The sequence below is a fragment of the Chenopodium album genome, chromosome 24, assembly GCF_948465745.1.
Source record: "Chenopodium album chromosome 24, dcCheAlbu1.1, whole genome shotgun sequence".
NCBI classification, from domain to species: Eukaryota; Viridiplantae; Streptophyta; class Magnoliopsida; order Caryophyllales; family Amaranthaceae; genus Chenopodium; species Chenopodium album.
In genome coordinates this window covers 32,290,874-32,312,644 of record NC_137857.1, presented here as the reverse complement: position 1 = coordinate 32,312,644, position 21,771 = coordinate 32,290,874, and the positions used below count along the sequence as shown (strand labels likewise).

At 35.7% G+C, this 21,771-nt stretch overlaps 2 protein-coding genes across 5 annotated transcripts; one reads left to right on the top strand and one right to left on the bottom strand.

Moving 5' to 3' along the window:
- The first annotated feature begins 549 nt into the window (after positions 1 to 549).
- LOC145611956 (glucan endo-1,3-beta-glucosidase 5-like) lies at positions 550 to 3,905 on the top strand. Its single transcript, XM_081667340.1, has 2 exons — positions 550 to 1,047; positions 2,633 to 3,905. The coding sequence occupies exons 1-2, from the start codon at positions 689 to 691 to the stop codon at positions 3,738 to 3,740; spliced, it is 1,467 nt and encodes a 488-aa protein (XP_081523466.1). The 5' UTR covers positions 550 to 688; the 3' UTR covers positions 3,741 to 3,905.
- An 866-nt stretch (positions 3,906 to 4,771) lies between these two features.
- Positions 4,772 to 20,350, bottom strand: LOC145611490 (uncharacterized). 4 transcript variants are annotated; one of them, XM_081666821.1, is made up of 14 exons: positions 20,203 to 20,350; positions 18,738 to 18,984; positions 17,713 to 17,794; positions 17,483 to 17,586; positions 17,266 to 17,392; positions 16,135 to 16,229; positions 15,440 to 15,563; positions 11,549 to 11,629; positions 9,133 to 9,231; positions 8,855 to 9,040; positions 8,200 to 8,337; positions 7,918 to 7,965; positions 7,342 to 7,470; positions 4,772 to 5,120 (listed from the first exon to the last, which is right to left on the bottom strand). In XM_081666821.1, exons 2-14 carry the CDS (start codon positions 18,800 to 18,802, stop codon positions 4,953 to 4,955), a joined length of 1,446 nt encoding a protein of 481 aa, XP_081522947.1. In that variant the 5' UTR covers positions 18,803 to 18,984; positions 20,203 to 20,350; the 3' UTR covers positions 4,772 to 4,952. The 4 variants fall into 4 exon arrangements, with proteins under 4 accessions (XP_081522947.1, XP_081522948.1, XP_081522949.1 ...); XM_081666822.1 differs by having other exon boundaries at positions 8,200 to 8,340; positions 11,549 to 11,623; XM_081666823.1 differs by having other exon boundaries at positions 4,773 to 5,120; positions 8,200 to 8,340; positions 17,709 to 17,794.
- Positions 20,351 to 21,771: the final 1,421 nt, after the last annotated feature.

Below are 21,771 nucleotides of genomic sequence, written 5' to 3'. Positions count from 1 at the left end.
CAAGTCACATACTAATCAGACAGGTTTTAATGTCTGCTTTAAGATCATCTCTCATATAGGGTTTCAAGCTACATAATCTATGTTTTGTGAAACTCAAATTGCCTAATTTATTAAGTGTTAGCACAAATTGTTGTTTGTGGCGTGTAAACTACTGTTTACAAGAACGTCATTTCAAATGTGAACTGGATTTAATAACACATTAATGAAATTTCAAAATTACCCCTATATTCGACTGTAAAATGACGAAAATAACTTTATTTTTCTTTGCAAGTTTACAACGGAAAGAAACTTGGATTTTCTTTTAATAAAAGTATGATCTTGCATAATTCCCCGTTAAATTTTTTTAATAGCTCACATACTTTCCATAACCCCCAACTTCCAAATTCTAATATCATTTCTCTTTATAAGTACATGATATATCCCGTACATTACTAACACAGTAACACACACCTACCTTCTGGCTTCTACTCTTCTAGTACTTGGTATTCCTAGATGGCACACCTCTTTTAAAGGGTAGTATGAATAATGACGAATGATAGATATTTGGGCTCCAGCTGCTAGCTCCACTAATAAAAGATTTCTAGTGTGGACTGGTTAGAAAAAGAGGAAAAACACTCAAAAAATTGTTGTACACTATATCACTGTATAACTTGTACAGTACAGTCATTAACTTGAATTGCAACTCAAAATGATGAAAATCTGGAAGAAACAAGCAGTGTTAGTGTGTTTGGTAACACTAATAATAATAGTGATGATTTCAAAAGGTGGAGAAGCTGCAATAGGAGTGAACTGGGGAACCCTTTCACAGCACAGACTAGCAGCAACCAAAGTGGTGGATCTGTTGAAACAGAACAAGATCTCTAAAGTTAAGCTTTTTGATGCAGACCCAGAAGCTCTTAATGCTCTTAGGGGTACCCACATTCAAGTTATGGTTGGCATTCCTAATGATTTTCTGTCTATTCTTAGCTCTTCTTCCTTAGCCGCTGATTCTTGGGTTCGCCGCAACCTTTCCGCTTATGTCTCTTCTAACCCTCCCGCCGACATCAGGTCTATCCTTTTCCTCTCTCCGTTTTTCCAATTATATATATATACGAAGTATTTTTGTGTGTTTAGAGAGGCGGGGGATGAGAATCAATCCCATGATCTCCTGGAACCGAGAGGGAAGCTCTAACCACATGAGCAATCCCTCACTCTCTCTTACATTTTAGTTTGAAAAACATTTGTGTAATGCCGTCTTACCATCATAAGACCACTTTTGTCAGCCCTAATGATAATGGCAGTAATTTGATTTGCTATGAGCTGCATCACCAGATTGAGCCAAACCAACTCACCCAGAATTTGCTTTAGATATATATTATGATTCATTGGAGTATTATAACATTAAGCACTTGTATACTAGGTTGAAGGTAATAAAAAAAGGTTCAAGAATATACCCATCACCGGCTAGCAATCGTCCCACAACTGTCCTGTGTTGATTAGGGTTAGGATTATTTTTAGATAATGGGAAGTAATAAGGCTATCTCTCAACTTTTTCGAGCATCTGACACAACCAAAAGTCGTTAGGTTGCTTGATCAGGAGTGTTGATTAAATAATATGGTGATTTATTATACCTGATCTTTTGCATCTTGCTATATTATAGTAATTATACTGTATAATGATTGCCTTTCCTTGGATGGGAAATGATTTTAAATGCACAAAATATGGTCCAATTACCCGTTTCCTTGGCTGTCGGTCCTTCAATTTCATATCGTTACCATGAAATACCAGTCAAATGATAGTACTTTGTGCACAATAAGCTGTAGATAATATAGGGTGTGGTTGAATTTCTTAGCCAGAGTATATAGAGCAAGCATAGTTAGAACACATGAGATTTAAGGTCTCGTTTCAGAGATCCCCCCTTTCAAAATTCTTCACACGGTGACTTGGTGTTATCAGCTGCATTCCGATTAGTGGAAATCTAGAAATCCACCCATGTAAATTCTTATCTTTGCCATCACAAATTGACAAGCAATTTGGTAATTATCATCAACCTAAACCAAATTGGAGTCAAAACAAGCAAGTTGTCCTCTCTGATTTCTTTGTTTCGAATTCCAGTTGAAGAATGCTGTTGAATGACCTTGGCAAAGAGCTGTAGCCCAGCTGACAAAAGGATGAATCGTGCCCCAGTGATAGGAGATTGCCTCATGGTTACATAGGATGGTGCCTTCTGCAGCCGACTCTTATTGTATAAAATCATAGAACTATAGAAGCTGATTTTGGTTTGTTTTTTATTACTTGCCTTAATTAAAATTTGGCAGAAAACCACCCCAAGTACTTGCCTTGATTATGTATAAACTCTAAAACAAGAACCAATACTTTGCCTTTAGTGCCTGGGTTCTAGGGATTTCTTTGGGGTGGTTTTTGGTCCCATTTTATGTTTATTCACAATTGACTGCTTGTTATATAATCTGCCAACTTCCTGTCTACAAAATAAATTACTGTCAAGCATTTACTGTTGTAGGTTGCTGCTCTAATTTCAGTTTTTAACTTCTGACTAGTTTCCTACTTAGCAGTTGGTACATTTATTTGATCCTGAGTAACTTCTTGTCATGGAATTGCAAACCACTGAATAAACATCTTACTCAATTTCAGGTATGTAGCTGTTGGGAATGAGCCATTTCTCACTAGCTACTCGGGCCAGTTTCAGTCCTATGTCGTGCCAGCTCTACTTAACTTGCAGCAGTCATTGGTCAAGGCAAATCTTGCTGCCTCTGTCAAGCTAGTAGTTCCCTGTAATGCTGATGCCTATGAGTCAACTGTACCATCTCAAGGAGCCTTTCGCCCCGAACTCTCCCAGATTATGACTGAACTTGTTTCCTTCCTCAATTCCAATGGTTCTCCATTTGTTGTCAACATCTATCCCTTTTTAAGTCTCTATGGAAATTCAGATTTCCCCCAAGACTATGCATTTTTTACAGGGACAAACCATCCTGTAATCGATGGACCAAATGTCTACTACAATGCCTTTGACGGTAACTATGACACGTTAGTTGCAGCACTTAACAGAATTGGGTATGGTCAGATGCCCATAGTGATTGGCGAGGTTGGTTGGCCTACAGATGGAGCCATTGGCGCAAATCTTACTGCTGCCAGGGTTTTTAACCAGGGCCTTATAAATCATGTCCTCAGCAACAAAGGAACTCCTCTGAAGCCCGGGGCCCCACCTATGGACGTATATATCTTCAGCCTTCTTGATGAAGACTCAAAGAGCACCCTCCCAGGAAACTTTGAAAGGCATTGGGGAATTTTCTCTTTTGATGGACAAGCTAAGTATCAACTGAATCTTGGTCTAGGTGGTGGGTCATTGAAGAATGCAATGGATGTTCAGTATCTCCCAGCTAGGTGGTGCATTGCAAATCCATCGAAGGATCTATCTCGTGTGTCAAACCATTTAAAACTTGCTTGTAGTGCTGCTGATTGCACCAGACTTAATTATGGTGGTTCATGCAATGGAATCGGGGTAAATGGGAATGTGTCATTCGCATTCAATAGCTACTATCAGCTACAAAAACAAGATGTACAGAGTTGTGACTTTGACGGTCTTGGTGTGGTCACTTTCTTGGATCCTTCAGTTGGACAATGTCGATTTCTTGTTGGTATCACAAACCCTTCTTCAAGTCATGGATTGCGCGGCAAATGGATGATTATCCGGACATTATTCTTTTCAGGGAGCATTGTAATTCTACTTCAGATCAAATAATACAATAAAGAGCAGGGTTATATTTCCTTATCTTTCTCCATGTCAATATGTCATGATTTGGGCTTGAACAACCAAATAATACAAAAAATTAATTAAAAAAAATATTACTGACAAGGGTAATGAAATACTTGTACAATATTCCAGTCATATATGATGAAATCAATAATCAATCATTTTAGCAACAAAACAAAATTTGTACATCAGATGGAGCTGAAATTAATTTATTTTCTTTAGTCATACGAAGTATACTAGTATGATTTAATGAAATAATAAATAAATCATTTCAAAAACAAATCATTTTTTTTTTTAATTTTTTTATTTTATATTATTTTATTTTTTACATAAGAACACAATTTGTAAATTGAAGGGACTATAACTAATTTACTTAATTCTCTCAAAAAAAAAAAAAAATCTAATTTACTTAATTTGGCAAGACTTTTATTCCCCCAAAAAATAAATTGAAGTATCTGAAACTAACTAGACATTTAGACCATGTTTCATGAATTCTAGTTCGAATCAATGCACCAATGGATCATATCAACGAAATTGGATAGTTTTGCTAATCCTATCCATAAGAATGATTAGTGAATAAGACATAAATGATTAGTGAATAAGAATGATTAGTGAATAAGACATAAATAATCTTCTGGTGCAGGATTTAAGCCTGGTTTTTTGGCTATGGGGCTTCGGTTTGATCTTCTGTTGGTTTGGGCTAAAGGGTTTTGCTTCCATGCCGATATCCGTGTTTGTGTCGGAGTTGGTCTTGTCTATGGTGAAGTGTACGACACCAATTTTGATTTCAGGTCGAGGAGTACGGGATTCTGAGCCAATGAAGGTTCTCGTCAGAAATTACATCATATTGCCAGACCCCCTTGCAAGAGGCTGCATAGGACAGCGTTATATGAGCCAAGGGTACTTAAGAACGTCATTCTGCGCGTGCAATTGTAGTTTCTTTTATTTCGAACTTGTAATTGGTTCGGTCGTCTTTGTATTGTTCGATTACGATCTCTTATGTAAGTGCCGTATGGCTTTTTATTAATGAATTTAATCTCCCCCCTTCAAAAAAAAAAAAATCTTTTCCAAACATAATACTTCTAACTATCGTGTTAACTTTTTATTGTTAGACTCGTCATAGTACATAAATAATTCTGCAGTTAGAAAGATCATACGTAGTACAATAGAACAAATTTCAATTCGTGTTAGCATGTACACTCATGAACAGGAGTTACGATGATTAGCTCTCTTTAGGATGCAAAAGCGCAAAAGTTGACTCAAGGTCCCAAGTTTTTCCGACTTCCCTAGAGAGACCTTTTTCTCGTTGTCTTTGGGCGATCTGCCTACGTCTTGTGCTGTGCAGGTACTCGACACATTGGGGCTCATCTGCATAAAGGGAAAGCAAATTTAACAGCTTATATAACACCTTAGCCGCAAAATTCACTACCTTTTTTTTTACAGGAAATTCACAGCGCTTGTTTAAGTTGCTTTTGTCAAAAAAAAAAAGTAATAATAAAAAAATAAATTAAGTTGCTACTGTTCCATTATTTACACACTATTTTGACAATCATAGGTCCACTTGAGAGGAGGTATTAAGTGGGAATAAAGATTTATATTATAGGGTAAACTAGCATTACCATAGGCACAAAACTTGATTTTCCTTTACAAATTTACATACACATTCATTCTCATCACCATCATTTATGGGCACCTACCAAACGGGCCGTATAGTTTAAGCTTGCAGAATAACAAAGCATTAGTCCCAAATGATTTGAGGCCAACTAACATGAATCATCATAATAAACCGTCCGCCAAAAATAGGAATATTAGAAAAGTGATAGACGAAAAACTAGAAAGAATATAGTGAGTAAAAACATAGAGCAGTGTAAAGTGAAAACCTCAAAACATGATTTACAAAGGAGATTAGATGAATTTTTATAAAAGGGAGCTAAGTGGATATATATAGAGAGGAAAAACTAGTGAGCAAAAACACATAATAAGTTTGAGCAAAAATCTTAATATAAGATAATAAGAAGACTTTGTAAAACATAGCGAGTTTAGGTAAGACTAGAAAGAAAAAAAGTGTAAATGAGTTTAAAGTTATTTCGCACTATCCAAAGCCATATATTCCTTAATCCCTTAAAGGCTAATATCACTCTCAAATTCTCAATCACCTCTCCAAGATTACTAAAGTCTTCCCCTACCCATCATGATCTTTTCACTTTGCTACTCTTCAAGTTTCCTTACAGGAGCCTCACTCAATCTCAACCTTAAATGATTCTCCTCCCATTATGTTCTCAACATATGTATTACTCTATGTTACTCAGACTCGGGTACCCATGTCCGACACGGGTACGTGTCTAAGTGTCCGACTCGGCTATTTTATTAAAAAAATCTATGATTTTGAACTAAAATGAAGTGTCCACGTGTCATACCCATGTCCGAGTGTCGAGAGTCCGACACGGGTACTTGAGATAAAATGAAGAGTCCGAGTAACACAGGTATTACTTTGTTCCTACTTATTTCATTTTCTCAATTGATCCTTTTTTATATGGCTACACATCCACTGCAACATATGCATCTCCGCCAAATTCCTTTTGGTTGATATCTAACATTTCGTACCATATAATAATGCATGCCTTATTCCCATAGAGTAGAATTTTCCCTTTAATCTATGGGGTATACATGATAGTAGGGGTGAGCAAAAATTCAGGGTACCCTGATGTGGAACCGGAACCTGTTCGGAACCGCAGGTTCCAAACCCCAACAGGTTCCGGTTCCGGGTAATAAAATTAGGAACCTGTTGGAACAGGTTCCGGTTCCGGGTAATAAAATTTTGGACCTAGAACCTGTAGGGTACCCTGTTAGTACATGTTCCCTATAGGATACATGAAAACGAAACCTATATGGTATTGAATATTCTAGACAATTAGTGTTGGTTTGTTATATTTGAAGCGGTTTACTAAAGTTGTAAGCTTTTATTGTGAACATCCATTTTTAAAAATATAGAATTGTCACAATTATCAAGTAACTATTAAGCTTACTTTGAAAAACAGGGTACCCTGCAGGTTCCGGTTCCGGTTCCCAATTCTTAGGAACCTGTTGCAACAGGTCCCGGTTCCGGTTCCGGTTCCTATTTTTAGGAACCTGTTGCAACAGGTTCCGGTTCCGAGTACCGATATTTTTACAGGGTACCCTGCTACGCTCACCCCTACATGATAGCATAAAACCCCCATAGTAAATTAGTAACCTTCCACTTCACTGGTTTGATTCTATAAGCAAATTCTCCAATTTTAAATAAAAGACCATATACATAACAATTATCCCATCTAAGGTGATTGCCCTTTAAGAAGCATACGAGAATGCTATGTAATATTGGGGAAATGTTGTACAATGTACTAACTTGCTCTGTATAATGTTTGGCAAGTATATTATCCAACATCCCAAAATGGAAAATTTCATGTTCATTTAACAGGAGTATTTTATTTATTTAATTGCTCTAACACCTAGCACAACTACAAGAACAAAATTTGTATACCATGGCTTTCAAAAGGTCTACAGAAGACATAAGTAAATAATAATTCATGGTAAAAAGTAGGACACAAACCTGATGGCTGTTACTTGGATCAACATACTCCATGTAATCATAGCCTTCTAAAGATGAACATCTTCCTAAACTCTCCTTGTTAGAGCTAGCATGCGAGCAGCATTCTTCAAATGATCCACTTATTTTATCCTGAAAATTAGATCAATTCATTGTAGGCGAATTTCTAAAGTGGATTTAAATCATGTTGTCAATGAAACATAAACCCAGCGATAGATAGGTCAAGAGCAGACATCTCTGCCAACAAAATGTAAGGACGGACCAGGAACATTCGAGAGGAAGTCATTTTTTAACTTTATACACAATTTGAGAAGCAAAAATTTTCAGATAACATCAATGTGCTATATTGATGCAAGGCACATTTACTAGTGGTCAGAAGCAGTCAAAACAGTGGAAAGTGTTATCAAGGAGGTGCCTTTGGGACTTTTTTTATACAAAAAACAAACGAGAGATAACACAGTCAAACCGATTTAAACATGTTTGTAAGCTTAATGGATATAATAATTCTTTCATTACAGGTTCACTGACGAATCAAGTATAATTTATGACTGAATGAGAACAAACATATACTAGAATTACCTGGAAATACCCATCAGTAGCACATATGTCTTCATTAGACAATACGTCCTGCATTTAACACCAGAAAAGGTTTAAGATGATTACCACCAGAAAAGGTGTCAGATGATATATGTTTCTTCTAGCAGCCTAGGTGTTGATAAAGTCATAGCTCCGTATAAGTTTAGTTAATAGGTACAAGTTAGAAAGGACATATATCATCTACAGATCCATTGTGTGCTAGGGAAAGCCTGAAAGCCACTTAATGAGCAACATCCAAATAAGTGTTCAAGAATTTTTACATACACTTGTGCCCAAGACTGGTACGATTTCAGAGAGAAAATCTCCGACAGACTTAGCAGTTGAAAAGCTGGGTGGAGCAGAAGATGAGCTTGCAGCATCAGTACCCGCAATATGAAGATTAGATATTATCTCATACAGCAGCTTCTAAGCAAATGATAAAATACACAAATATTAGTCCTAAATTAAGAAAAATATGACCATGTTCTTTTCAGGATGCACTTAAAAAGATACACATGTTGTGTTATTACTATACAGATATGATTACAGTATACGAAAGAGGCGTCAGCTATAAAAGGAAATTTTCTATTAAAAGTAGACCACAATTAAGTCACCACCATGACATTTACAAACCCAACATAAGGCACAAGATAATTCACAAAATTTGTGTATGTTCTCTATCTTGCCAAAGTGCAAATAAAACCGTTTGTTCACCAGTAGTAGTCTTTTACCTCCACATTGGAGGGATTATCAAATTCAAAATTTTGTGTGCCACATAATATTTCTATTAATCTTTGATTAAATATTAAAAGTTACCAAAAGAAACCGGTTGATTGCATGACCTGACTATGGAGAAAAAAAATAAGGAAAGAAAAGAAAAACAGAAAAAAAAAAAATTGTATATAATATACTAAGGAATTTAATGTTCAAAACAAATTACCTCATCCATACCAGCATCAACTCTCAGATCCTTCAGACTATGATATTCCTGAATCTTTTTGGACCAGACAGATGAAACTTGTGGAGGATGTAGGGCATTATAGAAGAATATGGAAACCGAGTCATAGTAGAACTGTGGCCTAGAAGAGTTATGATCACCATCAAATTTTATGATGTTTTTATCACCCTACATTGACACCGGTAACAAAAGGGAGTCATGAAGCAGCCACTTCAGTATAATTTATAGAAAGTTTAACACAAATGCATATGTATATATACCGCATACAATTTAAAGATGACATCAGAGTGGTGTGGTTGAATGAATTTATCCCCATTAGCATGTCCAAATAAGACAGGGATGAATGTTTGGCTTGCAACCTGCAGGAATCATGATCATACTATTTATTGTAGAAGAGCAAACTTAAATACAAACTCAAAGAGTTATTCTTATACTATTCAAAAAAAAAAAAAAAAAAAAAAAAAAAAAAAAAAAAAGATTTATTCTTATATATTTTGTTATATACGAAGCTTTACCTACAAAATCAAGAAACATTGCACATAAGAACAGCCTTGAAAATGAACTTGAAATGTTGACTAGGGGAAACACTACCCATCTATACCTAAAACTAATTTCCAGAATTTCAAACTTTGCTTACAAACCTTTATATTTTGAGGTGATCTGAAGTTTTAAGAATCGATACTCTCTAAATATAGCTAAGTGGGGATTGGCCAGAAACCCTACTGCTTTAGTGGGATGGCAAGTAGAAATTTGGGCCTCTAAGTTATCTCAATACTCTTATGCATTTCGCGAAGATTACATAGATGGAAGAAAATGTCCTTGGTGAGAGGATTACACCAATCTGACCTTGCTTGTAAAGTATACCACTATACTATCACTCTTTGTTCAATTTTCCGGTGGCTATTGCACATATTGAGAAACTAATGAGGGGTTTTTTTTAAAAAAAAAATAAATTGGAGCAGGAGAGGTAAGTTAGGATCACCTTGTTAGTTGAGATTTAGTATGTCACCAAAGGCGATGGAGGTTTAGAATGTAGACGGGTGATTTCAAACGCATTTCTTTGGTGGATAAAATGGGGCGATGGATGTTTACGATTCAGACAGGTGATGTCACTAAGAGCAAGTTTGATTACGTACTTCCCTTTTCAACCCCACGATGAGATACATATTAGGGGATGGAAATTTGTTCCATTTTTGAAAGGGCGTTTGGGTAGGATTGTAGGAGAACCTCCATATTATTTCCACATCTAGTCTGCCTATCTTCTCCACCAGATGCTCCGATTTTAGTTTTAGCCTTTCCTTGTAATGATGCGTGGGATTTGCACTTTTAAAGGCCAACTGATAAGTGATAAAGTAAGAGGACCTTACCTCTATGTGTGATCACAATGGAGAAAATTAGGGTATGGAAGGGAGATCTTTTGGGTATTCTACATGAAAATCCTAGTTTTGCTGCTTGAGTAAGCTCCCTGAATATCAAGCCTTGAGCAAATTTCTTTAGGACGGACAAGTGTTCTCTTGTGGACACAACCTTTAGGAGTTATGAGAAGGACAAACATGAACGATACACTCCAAAAACGGACTAGGGATGGTTTTGCTTTGCTGAGTTAATTATGAACCTTGCTCACATGGTGGATTGGTGGTGGGGTTAATTAATTATTTAATTATGTTAGTTGTTGGGTAAGTAAAATTTGAGAAAGTGGAAAGAGATAAATGTTGTATATTTGTATATGCATAACATGGTTAATGGATTTAGATTAATTATTTTGAAAGTTAATATAGGTACCATTGAGTTGTGCAATTGTACCATTGACAATAAAACTATAAATGGTTATAATGGTACATTGGTACTAAAGAATTACTTTTAAAGCAGCATCAATACCATTAATTTGTGAACTTGTACCAATGATATACTATGAATGGTTATAATGGTGCTAAAATGGCTCCGATGGTATACTTAAATTTTGAAAATGAAAATAATGTAATGTGGTACCATCACTTTTTTCTCTCTTCCCACTGCCATTAAGTCAATCATGGTCCTCCACTCCTCCCTTTCTCTCTATCTCTCTCTTCCTTTTTTCTCTTACACACATGGCAATTGTATTTATAAAATCAAGAACTGTTGTACAAAATAACCATAATGCCACAATTTTGCATTGAACATTAACAACCTCATAGAACTTTATAGATCCTATTCGAAAAACTTTAACAATGAGAGAGGTGAATATGATAGGTAGATGTATACACTATCTCTCACATTAGTTCTACATTTGAGATTAATAGTCAGTCGTTTTCTTGATTTCATCAAAAATTGATGAATTAACCAATTCTTGCAATTCTAAAAAGATAAATTCTCCTTAAGTTAAAAAAATTGAGACTAAAATTTGCAATCATTGTACTTATCTTATCACGTCCTTTCAATCTTCCTATTTTAAATCAAGTTTATATTCAATGGTAAACATGCAAGTGCACTCATGGACACACACAACTACACAAGCATGCACGCAAGCACAGTCACACAAACAAGCATGTGAAACATTACATTCACATACAAACACACACACACATGCACCCACCATGGGAAGAGATCCGATGAGGAGGAGGTTTATAAATGCAAAAGAGAAAAGGGACTAATTCAATATTTGTATGTCTGTGTACAGTAAATTGACTTTTGATGAACCTGTAAAGAATTGAGGTCCTTGATATCAAACTTTGCCCTCTTCTTAATCACCCGCCGCATGTACTGCACAGCCATCTTCACCTATTCAAAAATCGCTGTCAGAACTTTGCCTATTAAGTAAATCATATTTTCTACTCTTACCAGTTTATTATCAATTGCATATTCTGCTAAACACAAAGTCAACCTTCATATTACAATACAGCAAATATGGAGCACATACATTGATGCATTTATTTCACAATTTTAAAATGTATGACTAAACAAGGAGGGTACTATACAGTATTTGAGTTTGATGGTGTTCTTTCACATTACTTCATTTCCATTAATACACCTCGGACAGTGTTTGAGAAAGCGCGCCTAAGGCGCTGAGGCGCAAGGCGATCAGGGGTGAGCGCTTAATTTGATCTGGGAGAGGCTTTTTAGGTTAGGCGCACAAAAAGCGCCCAAGGCACACAAGGCACACTTGAGGCGCACTTGAAGCAAACTTCAGCCAAAAATTTTTAACTGCCCATATACTGCGCCTCACTTCAAAGAGGCAGCAGCACCCCTTGCTTCAGTGCGCCTTGAGCTTTTTTATACATTGCTCTGACTCTCAAATCCCCTTTGCAATAAGAGCTTCATTCACTGCTCGGATGGGCCTAAAGTCAAGACCTCCAACATGCTTCCGGCGATTCTTCCCACTTAACCCAATAAAAACCCTAATCGTAATCATTGTTACCCAGAGAAAGTCTCATTCATTTTTGTCTCATTCAAATTTTGTCTAGCTTTAAAGCCACACTAGCCAGGAGAGTGTAATTAGAAAGCCTACATCAGTGACTACTTTATTATAAAAATCAATGAAGAGAAAAGTCCGAAATCAGCTTGATAAGAATCATGTTAATTATCCATTGAATAACACTGAAACTTGGTCATGGAAATATGAAATAGTGCCCACATTCTCCATTTGAAAAAAAATAAATAAATAAAAATAAAAGTACAAAAAAAACACCACATACCAGGCACCACTACAAGAGCATGGTATCAAATGTAAAATAAGAAAATCCCGCTTAATGCCTGTATTAATAGCTGAAATCAGCATCCACCTTTTCTCTTTCAACTCCTTACTCTCATCTCATGTCCCAATTAAAAAAAAAAAAAAAAAAAAAATTAAAAAAATATTTAAAAAAAAAAGACAAGGGTTTTCCCTCTCACCCCCATTTTACCTGGCAGCTGAAATGCAAAAAAATGGGTGGAAAACTACAAACTTCAGGCTCTTGTGGTGGGATTGTGTTAGTCTTGGGGTAATACGATACGTACTGGGGGAATAAATCTGAAGGTCTAAAACAGCCCATAACTCCCCTCGGTCAATGTCAGACTGCCAACTTCCAATGCACTTTTAAACAAAAGTATCAGCTACCTTTTTTGTCTAGCCTCTAATCAGGCCAAAAAAAAATCAACAAAATTCACCTCGTGACCTTTTAAGGACAGCTCCAGAGGAATAAATAGATGTAAAATCAAGGGGTACTACTTTCCAAGTTCTGTCCTATTATCATTCAGAGATGCAGCTTGAAAGTGATATTTTAAAAATGCCTCAGGGGTGGTAATTCCCCTGCCTCTCAATAATGATACAAGTAGTTAGTAGATTATACAAAAACCAACGAAATGAAATAATGAAGACACAAGGATATGAAAGGACTTTACTATAAGGATTTTCGACAATGACTTTCCTATGTTAATTCAAGAGATACTTTCCCAGCCTAGGTGTGATTATTACCTTAATTTTCATCACTGTTTCCTTTTGAAAAAAATGTAGACTACAAACCGGAATTTTAAGCAATGAAGGAGTGGTGGGGTGAATGAGATGTTGAGGGTGCGCTGGAGGGAAATTTATATCGTAAAGAAGTAGAAGTTCTTAAGAGAAGCTGAAAGTTGTGGAAATAGAGTTTTCAGAGATGTCAACTTGTCAAATGACACTCTTTTGAAGGAAATTGTAAAGTTCATTGGAAACTTTGTGATGAAGAAGAAGAGTAAGCAGTTAGCACACAGATTGTGGATCTTAGGAATGAGGAAGCGTAAAGGGAGAAGTAGAGTCAAATTATAAATGATGAAGATTAAGGCAGCAAGAGAGAAGGAAGCTTCCCCAGAACTTTTTCTTGAAGGTGTGTAATGAGAGGAGGCATCGAAATTTATTGAAGAGATACAGAATGTTTGAAGAGATTTTAAGTGATGTTGATGCTATTTGTAAGATGTTCCCATAACCATATCCTTCTCTATTAGTTAGGCGGATTTGCGGTTAAAGAGAGATCGGGCAACATCATTAATTGTTCAAATCAGCTATTTGCCATAATTTTTGCCTTATTGGGATGTGGTCAAGGATGATTTTTCTAGGAGCTTTTGTAGAGTTTTATCTTACTAGGTTTAGAAGGAAGAGTATGAAATCTAACTTCACTTACTAGTTCCAACAAAGAATTGATCATCTAAGGCACATTATCATCTCATCAATTTACTTACTAGTGCATGCAAGATTGTCACGACTCACGAATGCGTTGGCAAATCATAAAACAATGACATTGTCACGTTTTTCCATAGAGCAAAGGAAATTTTGGAGGTTGCTTTGGAAGCCAATGAAGTTATGGAGAAGGCACGCCATGAAGTAGTTTAGGGAATTACTACATGATAGATTTTAAGAAGGCTTATGAAGGTAAAGAAGTGACTTTCTTGATGTCATTCCTTAAGTATGGGGTTCACTTCTAATTAAAGAATACAATTATAATTTTTTTTATGATGGTGAATATTGCCCCCAGAGAATAAATCTCTTACCCCCGAGAGCACCCTACGACACCTTTTCTTTCACATGCTTAGTTGATATAATTGAGAGGATCCTATGAGAGAGATGGGGGTGTGATAAAGGTGGAGAGAGAGATGTTATTTACCTCGTTTTTACAAATCTAACCTTATTTGAACATATCTTAACTTAGTAAACTAGATATAAATTGAACTTGGTAGCCTAATCAACCTTTATATGAACTTAATTGAACTTATTTTTCCTAAAATAGGTGGAAATAAGGCGAATAAACAGTGAAACAGGCTTAGCATCTGAGTTTGAAATTATAAAGTTTGTACCATGGTATCAAGATCCAAATAGGCAATCCAGGTGTGAATAATCACTAGGATCTGATTATTTCCAAAAAACTAGAAGGTGGAAGAAGCTCATGACAGTTAAGTTAATACAAGACTCTATTATCTCCCCCTATTCTAAATTCTGGAAATTATTGCAAGTAAAAGTAACATATTAATGAATTTTGTGTGTGTGTGTGTGTGTGTGTGTGTGAAGAAGGATCAGCTTTGAGATTAAGTGTGTAGTCCAAAGGCAGAAAGAAACTTGGGATTCGGGAGATTGGCGTCTACAAATATTGCTCTAGCATTTTTCTGGCATGCTATATTAAATACAAATATGGGTTTTGTTGAAATGAGAGGAATGCTCAGAGTTATGCTAGAGTGATACAAAGTACTTCCTCTGTTCCTTAAAGTTTGCTCCACTTTCCTTTTGTGTCCCATTAAGTTTGCTCCATTCCATAAATGGCTATTGGGAGCATTACTCTACTCTCACAAACAATTTTTTTAGTCCCACCAATTATCCCTCTCATAACTACAATCAACCAAAACTTAATAAAGTGAACATATGTCTTTGGGGCAAAAATAAAGGGACAGAAGGAGTACATTATTGTTTGTGGTGACTTTATCATCCCAACGGTAGCATTGGCAACAACTTGCAAAGAACAAGCTCGGTGAGCAAAGACAGAATAATGCCTAACAAGAAAACTTTGAAAATAGCGCATGCCATCAAGTAGAAAAATTTGGTGATCCTACAAGTCTACTACTACACCATACTTGCAATGAGATAATACATACAGTGAATTTTGGGAGCCGAATCTTGTAAACATCAACAAGTTCCATCATAAGATCAAATAAATTAGAGAAAGCACTATCTAAAACCATCCCAGAGATTGAAGGGTCCTCTGATCCATAAAGAAGGCTGCATAAGAAACAGAACAACAACACTAAGTTATTCAACTGTAGTAAAATCTCAAATTCGTCCTCTAATTCAAAATATTTCGTCCACAAAGTCATAAATCACGTATTCATAATACTCGAAATGCTCACACAAGTTTCAAGTTTGTAATTTGATCTAAAGGTACTCACTAACGGAATATAAAACCCCAAGTTTACTTAACTAATATATACACCATGACAAAATCCATGTAACTAATCTCTAACTAAAGAACAAACTAATCATTCAAAGGGTAAGAAATTAAAAATGAAATTGATTGTTTCATCACCACCTCCAACAAGGCTTGAAAGAACATCGATAATTATGGCTTTATCAATTAACACAAACCTATTAAATATAATGAAAGTCGTATTAGCATATATAGGATGAAAACTTTTAAAAATCTCAAAAGCTGAACATACTAAACAGGCAAACAATTTGTATAAAAATACACTGCAACAATTTGTATAAAAACACAATGCAACAGAGAAAGATACAATTTATTGGATGATTGCTATTTGGAGAAGAAAAGAAAAGGAAGCCAAGTGCTTTGTACCTTGTAATGGCACCCATAGATCGTCCCCAAAGACCTATTTGCGACACGCGCTTGTTACTTCTTAAATAAGAGACGACAACTCTGAGGTCGTCTTTCTGTCACAAATCAAAAGAAAGAAATGAACTTGATGGTACGCCTGTACAAAACTATCTTAGAATCCGAAAATCAGATCCGCAACCGATCCGAATTTCGGGATATCCGATCCGAGTTTTCATTTCGGATTGGATATCCGATCCGAAAAATCGGATATCGGATATCGGATATCCGAACCAATATCCGACAATTTGAAGGGTAAATAGTGAAAATAGATATATTTTCAAAAAAAATGAATATTCCTAAAACAAATTAACAAACACCTTACTCACTTTCATTCTCTCACTAAAAGGTAAAAACCTAAATTTCTCCCCCCCCCCCCTCTCTCTCAGGCTGCCACCCCACCTTGCCATCACATTTCCTACATCAAGAAAGCCACATTGGGCCAGCAAAAAGATTACTTCTCCTGCTCCATCCCAATATTCTTTTAGGAAAATGAATCTCTTGGCAAGCTCTTTACTTAACCATGATGAGCACATTCCAGTGGCTGAAGATTTAAAAATCCTAACATTTGGAATTACAATTTTTTGTTAGATTTTCGATCTGCTAGTATCTGTTGAGAATTTCAATTTTTTATATGAGTTTTTCTATCTATTTGTGCTAATTTTGAACAAATTGTTGTTTCTACTAGTTTATTTGTCATCTCAGATTTGCTAGTTTGATAGTTTCCCTTCCCTGACCAAAATTTTTATTGCTTATTTTCTGGATTTCGTGCTTTTTTTTTTTTTTTTTTGGCAACTTGGCAAGAGTACTTGTTCCTACTCTCAAATAAATTGTCTAGGATAGGCATAATCAATTTTTAATTTTCAATAATATTGGATGATGGATATCCGAAATATCCGATCCGAATGATTTCGGATATCAGATATCCAAAATTTTTGGATCGGATTCGGATATCAAATATCCAATGATTCGGATATCCGATCCGAAATGTGATTTCGGATCGGATATCCGATCCGTGAACAGGCCTACTTGATGGTCATGCAACCATGCATTTATATTTGCTGATAATGACAGCTATCTAGAACATAGACGAACCTCATGCCATCCCAGGCTAACATAATTACCATCAGACAAGCCTGATCCAGAGAAGTCCAGGGTGAAGACTGTAATATTTGCTGGAAGAAGTATTACAGCAGCCTCATTTGCATCTGCCCGACATCCGCTGTAATAGTAACAAAAATGGGTTTTTGAAAATTCTTGTATAATACTAATATAATAAAAAAAAACATATAAATCAAATTTCTTGACAGACCTGTTTCCGTGACAGTACACAACACACGGAAGAGCAGAATCTTCTGGGAGAAGAGATGGGACATAATGACTACACTTCAAGGTCTGGCCTCTTCCATTTTGAAGCTGCAAATTCTCATGGGGGAAGCATTGTACCAAGTTTAAATGACAAAATGATGCAGCCTGAACACACATGACTTCTACTAGAGAAAAAAAAACATTGAATATCTATGAGACAATTCCCATACTTGCCTCCAAATCCTCTCTTTTGTACGCTCTGCCAGCAAGTGTAAAATCCTTCTCCCATAAGTACTGATCTGGATCATACACGGCCCTATGTAATACAGAACATGTAAAAGAGTCATAGTAGTAACAGCAATAACACAGCAACAGTATATGATAATGACCAAAATAAAAACAACAATACTAATTCCAAAGTAAAAATTCATATTTTCAAAAAAAAAAAAAAAAAAAAAAAAAAAAAAAAAAAAAAAAACAACAACAACAACAACAATAATATCTCTCTACATAAGAGAAAGACGGGATGAAGAATTCGCATATCAGGGGGGTGTGGGCATGTAGAGGAAAATTAGAAGGGGCAGAAACCATAGAGCAGTATTGTCCCTCTTGCTCAAGTACATGTTCAAAGGTATGAGGAAAAGAAAAAAGAAAACAAAGCAATATTATCTCTCTACATAAGAGAAAGACGGGATGAAGAATTCGCATATCAGGGGGGTGTGGGCGTGTGGCTACAGAGGAAAATTAGAAAGGGCAGAAGCCATAGAGCAGTACTGTCCCTCTTGCTCAAGTACATGTGCAAAGGTATGAGGTTGAGGTCAAGACATTGAGTTTGATGATGTGTGGAGTGAGCATAAAGAAGACCAGATAATTATTAGATGAGCTACAACAGATGGGGGATGTACCCCTTCCTTTCTGTGAGGAACCCATGAACCTGTTAAACATTGGTTCTCATAATTTGGGTTTACCTCTTGGAGGCAGGTTCAAATCCTTTTGAAACCGGTTGTCACAAGGAATTCCAAGAGACATGAGGGTCTACTTTTCTCAGGGTGGGATGACAATGCTGATTTTAATCATGTATGTCTAGAAATTCTCTCTATTATCTTTCTCTTTTCAAAATTTCGATCGTAAATTCAAGTCATATCAAGAAGATGTTGAGGATACAAATTAGTGTTAAACAAAGCAACAACAAAAATGCTTGTCAATGATGGCATGCTGACAAGAACATCAGCTTGATACAGGAGAAATGGACTTGATACCTGGGAGGTCGAATCACAAAATTGATGAATTGTTCAATCATATTTGTGACAATGATGGGACACATATACTACGGGTGAGAACCATGATAAATTCTCTTAAGTGCCTCTGTAAAATCAACTGGCATGTAAAACAGTGCAGACCCCAGAATCAGCCGGCTGATCAGAGCTCCCAACAATACAATAGAACTTGGGCAGAGAAAATAGCTAACTCTTATATCATCACCATCAAGTTGATAAGAGAATATCCCTGCATTTGACAAATATATCCATTAACAAAAGAAGCTTTAATCCTACTGAAAAGCTATAGAAACACCAAACACGCACTGATTGAAGGAACATTATACACAAATTCCAGGTCCACAATCTCCATATTCTCAATTTCTTATCGTATTCTATTTTCTTTTCTAGGAAACCAATTCGAGAATTTGTATCCTTCCGCTTGGAGGGAACAACAAAGATAATACTTAGCATAGTTGCTAAGACACCCATGTGCGAGATTTTTTTTGTTATTTATTGACAAAATTATATGAAGTATAATACAATTAACAGCTAAAAATTGAATACAGAAAGACACAAATACACCACAAAATTGCCGAATTAGCATTGTGACAACTTCTCCTCATCCATACCAAATCCTGCAATACTAATTTTCAACCAACCCACCACCAACAAGGGCAAAAACCCATCACCTATGCCTCTTAATACATGACAAACAATCTCTACAAAAGGTAACCTTGTCATTCATAATTCAGGAAGACATGTGAACAAGACTTACTAGTCCCTAAGCCCAACAAAGATATGCTTTGTATTAAGTGAAAGAACTAGTGTTAAATTCTACCCAATGATATCGCGCAAACAAAAGGAACTCTCAGTTTTAAAACAACTTTAGCCTTCCAAATTAAACTTGCCGCCTGAAAACTAGAAATTGACAGGGATGGATCAAGCAATTTGGTAAAACCGGCGGACACTAGTAACAAAACTCCAACCCTACAAACCCATAGTTGCAACAAACAATTCACAACATCTACTACACACAAAACTAACATAAACTAACATAATAACATGTCAAATTGCAATAAAAAAAGATCCAAAATCAAACAATTGACTCCTTATCTAATTTGATAGCTTAATAATCTAGCAATGACACCAAATTAAATGGTACTCGCAATAATTTACAAAGCAATTCATGAACTTAACAATTAACTCCATAATCCCCAAGTCCCAACTACTTGTAAGAAACAAATCACTAACAAACTCAACCTGGATTTCTAAACAAATTCAAAGTTTAAATCTTTCAACAAATTAACCCAAATGAAGTAATCATCTAACTAATTCACCAAACCCCTAATCCGATCACAAAACACAAATATCAAAACAAGAAAAATAGAAGCTCTGAAGTAAATCTGACAAAATTAGAAAATTGCAAGAAAGAGAAAAATGGAGACTAATGCTGAAAATGGCACACCAGAATTAGCTGAATGCAGCTTAAATCTGGCAAAAGAGAATGATTTGCGGTTGTGAAATTTCAGAGCGAGGAGGAGAGAGTCTGAGTAGTGAAATCCTATAATGCAAGTGTTTTACTAAACCCCACTCTCACTCCCTTCGAGGTTAGTTAGCTCTCTCTTGTTCTATCCTTCTTTTTTTAAATTCTACTATATGAAGCCCGTTTGTTTGATTTTTTTTTTTTTTTTTTTGTGGTATTTAAGAGTTAAAATTTGTTATATATTTAGATAAAATTCCTAATATAAAAAGATAATATTTAATTAATTAAAACTTAAAAATCTCATTTGCCAATTTTGCTTACGTGGCATTTGAATTATTTAATTCTAAAAGAAATTAATAATATCTTATTTAATTGGCTATTACTAAGATTTATAATCCTACATGGCGCGCTGAGAAAATTAGATCCTACGTGGCTCTCTAAAATCTTGGGAAAAAACTCCCCTTTATATATATATTAGATTTTCCCTTTCATAATAATCGCAATAGTATGTGTTCGTCTTATGTCTTATTCACTTCACTTTAAAAAATATTTTCAGTTTATCAAAAATAATTTCAGTTCAGTAAAAATAATTTCAGTTCAGTAAATTAATTTAACTTCAACAAATATAATTTTGTATCAGTAAGAATAATTTAATTTCAGTTCAGCAAAAATAAGGTAAAGTGAATGGGCCTTACACATTTTTTATAAAGCTTTATTGCTTTAGGCTTAAATGAAGATTAAGAGTGATGATGAGATCAAAAGAGGATAGATATAGATATGGGGAAAAGATGGAGATGTTGATTAATTGGGAAGATGAAGAGTAGATGTATTAGATTGAGTTGGTTGGGGTGAATTAATTAGGTTAAAATCAATTAAGTTTAGTAATTCACTTAATAAAATGAGCTTCCCCTAGTTCTATGTCTTATGAACGATTTTTGTTCATAAGATGGCATTTTCGTTAATATTCAAGCATCTTTCAATATTTTAATAATTTCATGTTTTGTAGCTGACATGGCACATAACTATTAACTGTTAACGTCTGTTTTCCCTTCTTCCTCATCCTTCCTTCTCAACATAACAATGGCAGAATTTGTACCAACATCTCAGACAACAACCCAACACCAAGACATACAGGAACCCCGACCCACTAGGTAATTGTATGAAAACTCTGAGGAAAAAGTGAGAAATGTAGGGCAATGTTAACCCCAAAGGGTAGGTATTTTATCTTAGGAGCCGTCAATCCATTGAGCTGAGCTTTAGGAGTCGTCTGAGCTTCGTCGGATCTGAAAAGTGTTGGGCTTTTCTAGGTAATTGTACCAAAATATGACCAAATTCGAATCCTCCAATTTACCCTATAAGCAATGAAATTCCTGATTTGTGACGCTTTAAATTCTGTCAAAGGAAGAATTTTACAGAAAGAAGAGTGAGAATTGCAGCAGAAGATCTTGGGAATCAACAATGGAGGTCGAGATTGATTGCAGATGAAGGTGGTGGTTGCTTTCAAGAAAAGCGAGCGAGAAATAAGGGTTTAAGATAAATTCGATCAATTTG

Excerpts from the sequence above, each read along its gene's own strand:
- LOC145611956 (XM_081667340.1), top strand. The coding sequence starts at position 689 with ATGATGAAAATCTGGAAGAAACAAGCAGTGTTAGTGTGTTTGGTAACA. Across the intron at positions 1,048-2,632 it reads AACCCTCCCGCCGACATCAG|GTATGTAGCTGTTGGGAATG; the intron begins GTCTATCCTTTT and ends ACTCAATTTCAG.
- LOC145611490 (XM_081666820.1), bottom strand. The coding sequence starts at position 18,802 with ATGTGTCCCATCATTGTCACAAATATGATTGAACAATTCATCAATTTT. Across the intron at positions 17,393-17,482 it reads GTGTACTGTCACGGAAACAG|CGGATGTCGGGCAGATGCAA; the intron begins GTCTGTCAAGAA and ends TTACTATTACAG. Across the intron at positions 9,232-11,548 it reads AGGACCTCAATTCTTTACAG|GTTGCAAGCCAAACATTCAT; the intron begins GTTCATCAAAAG and ends TGATTCCTGCAG.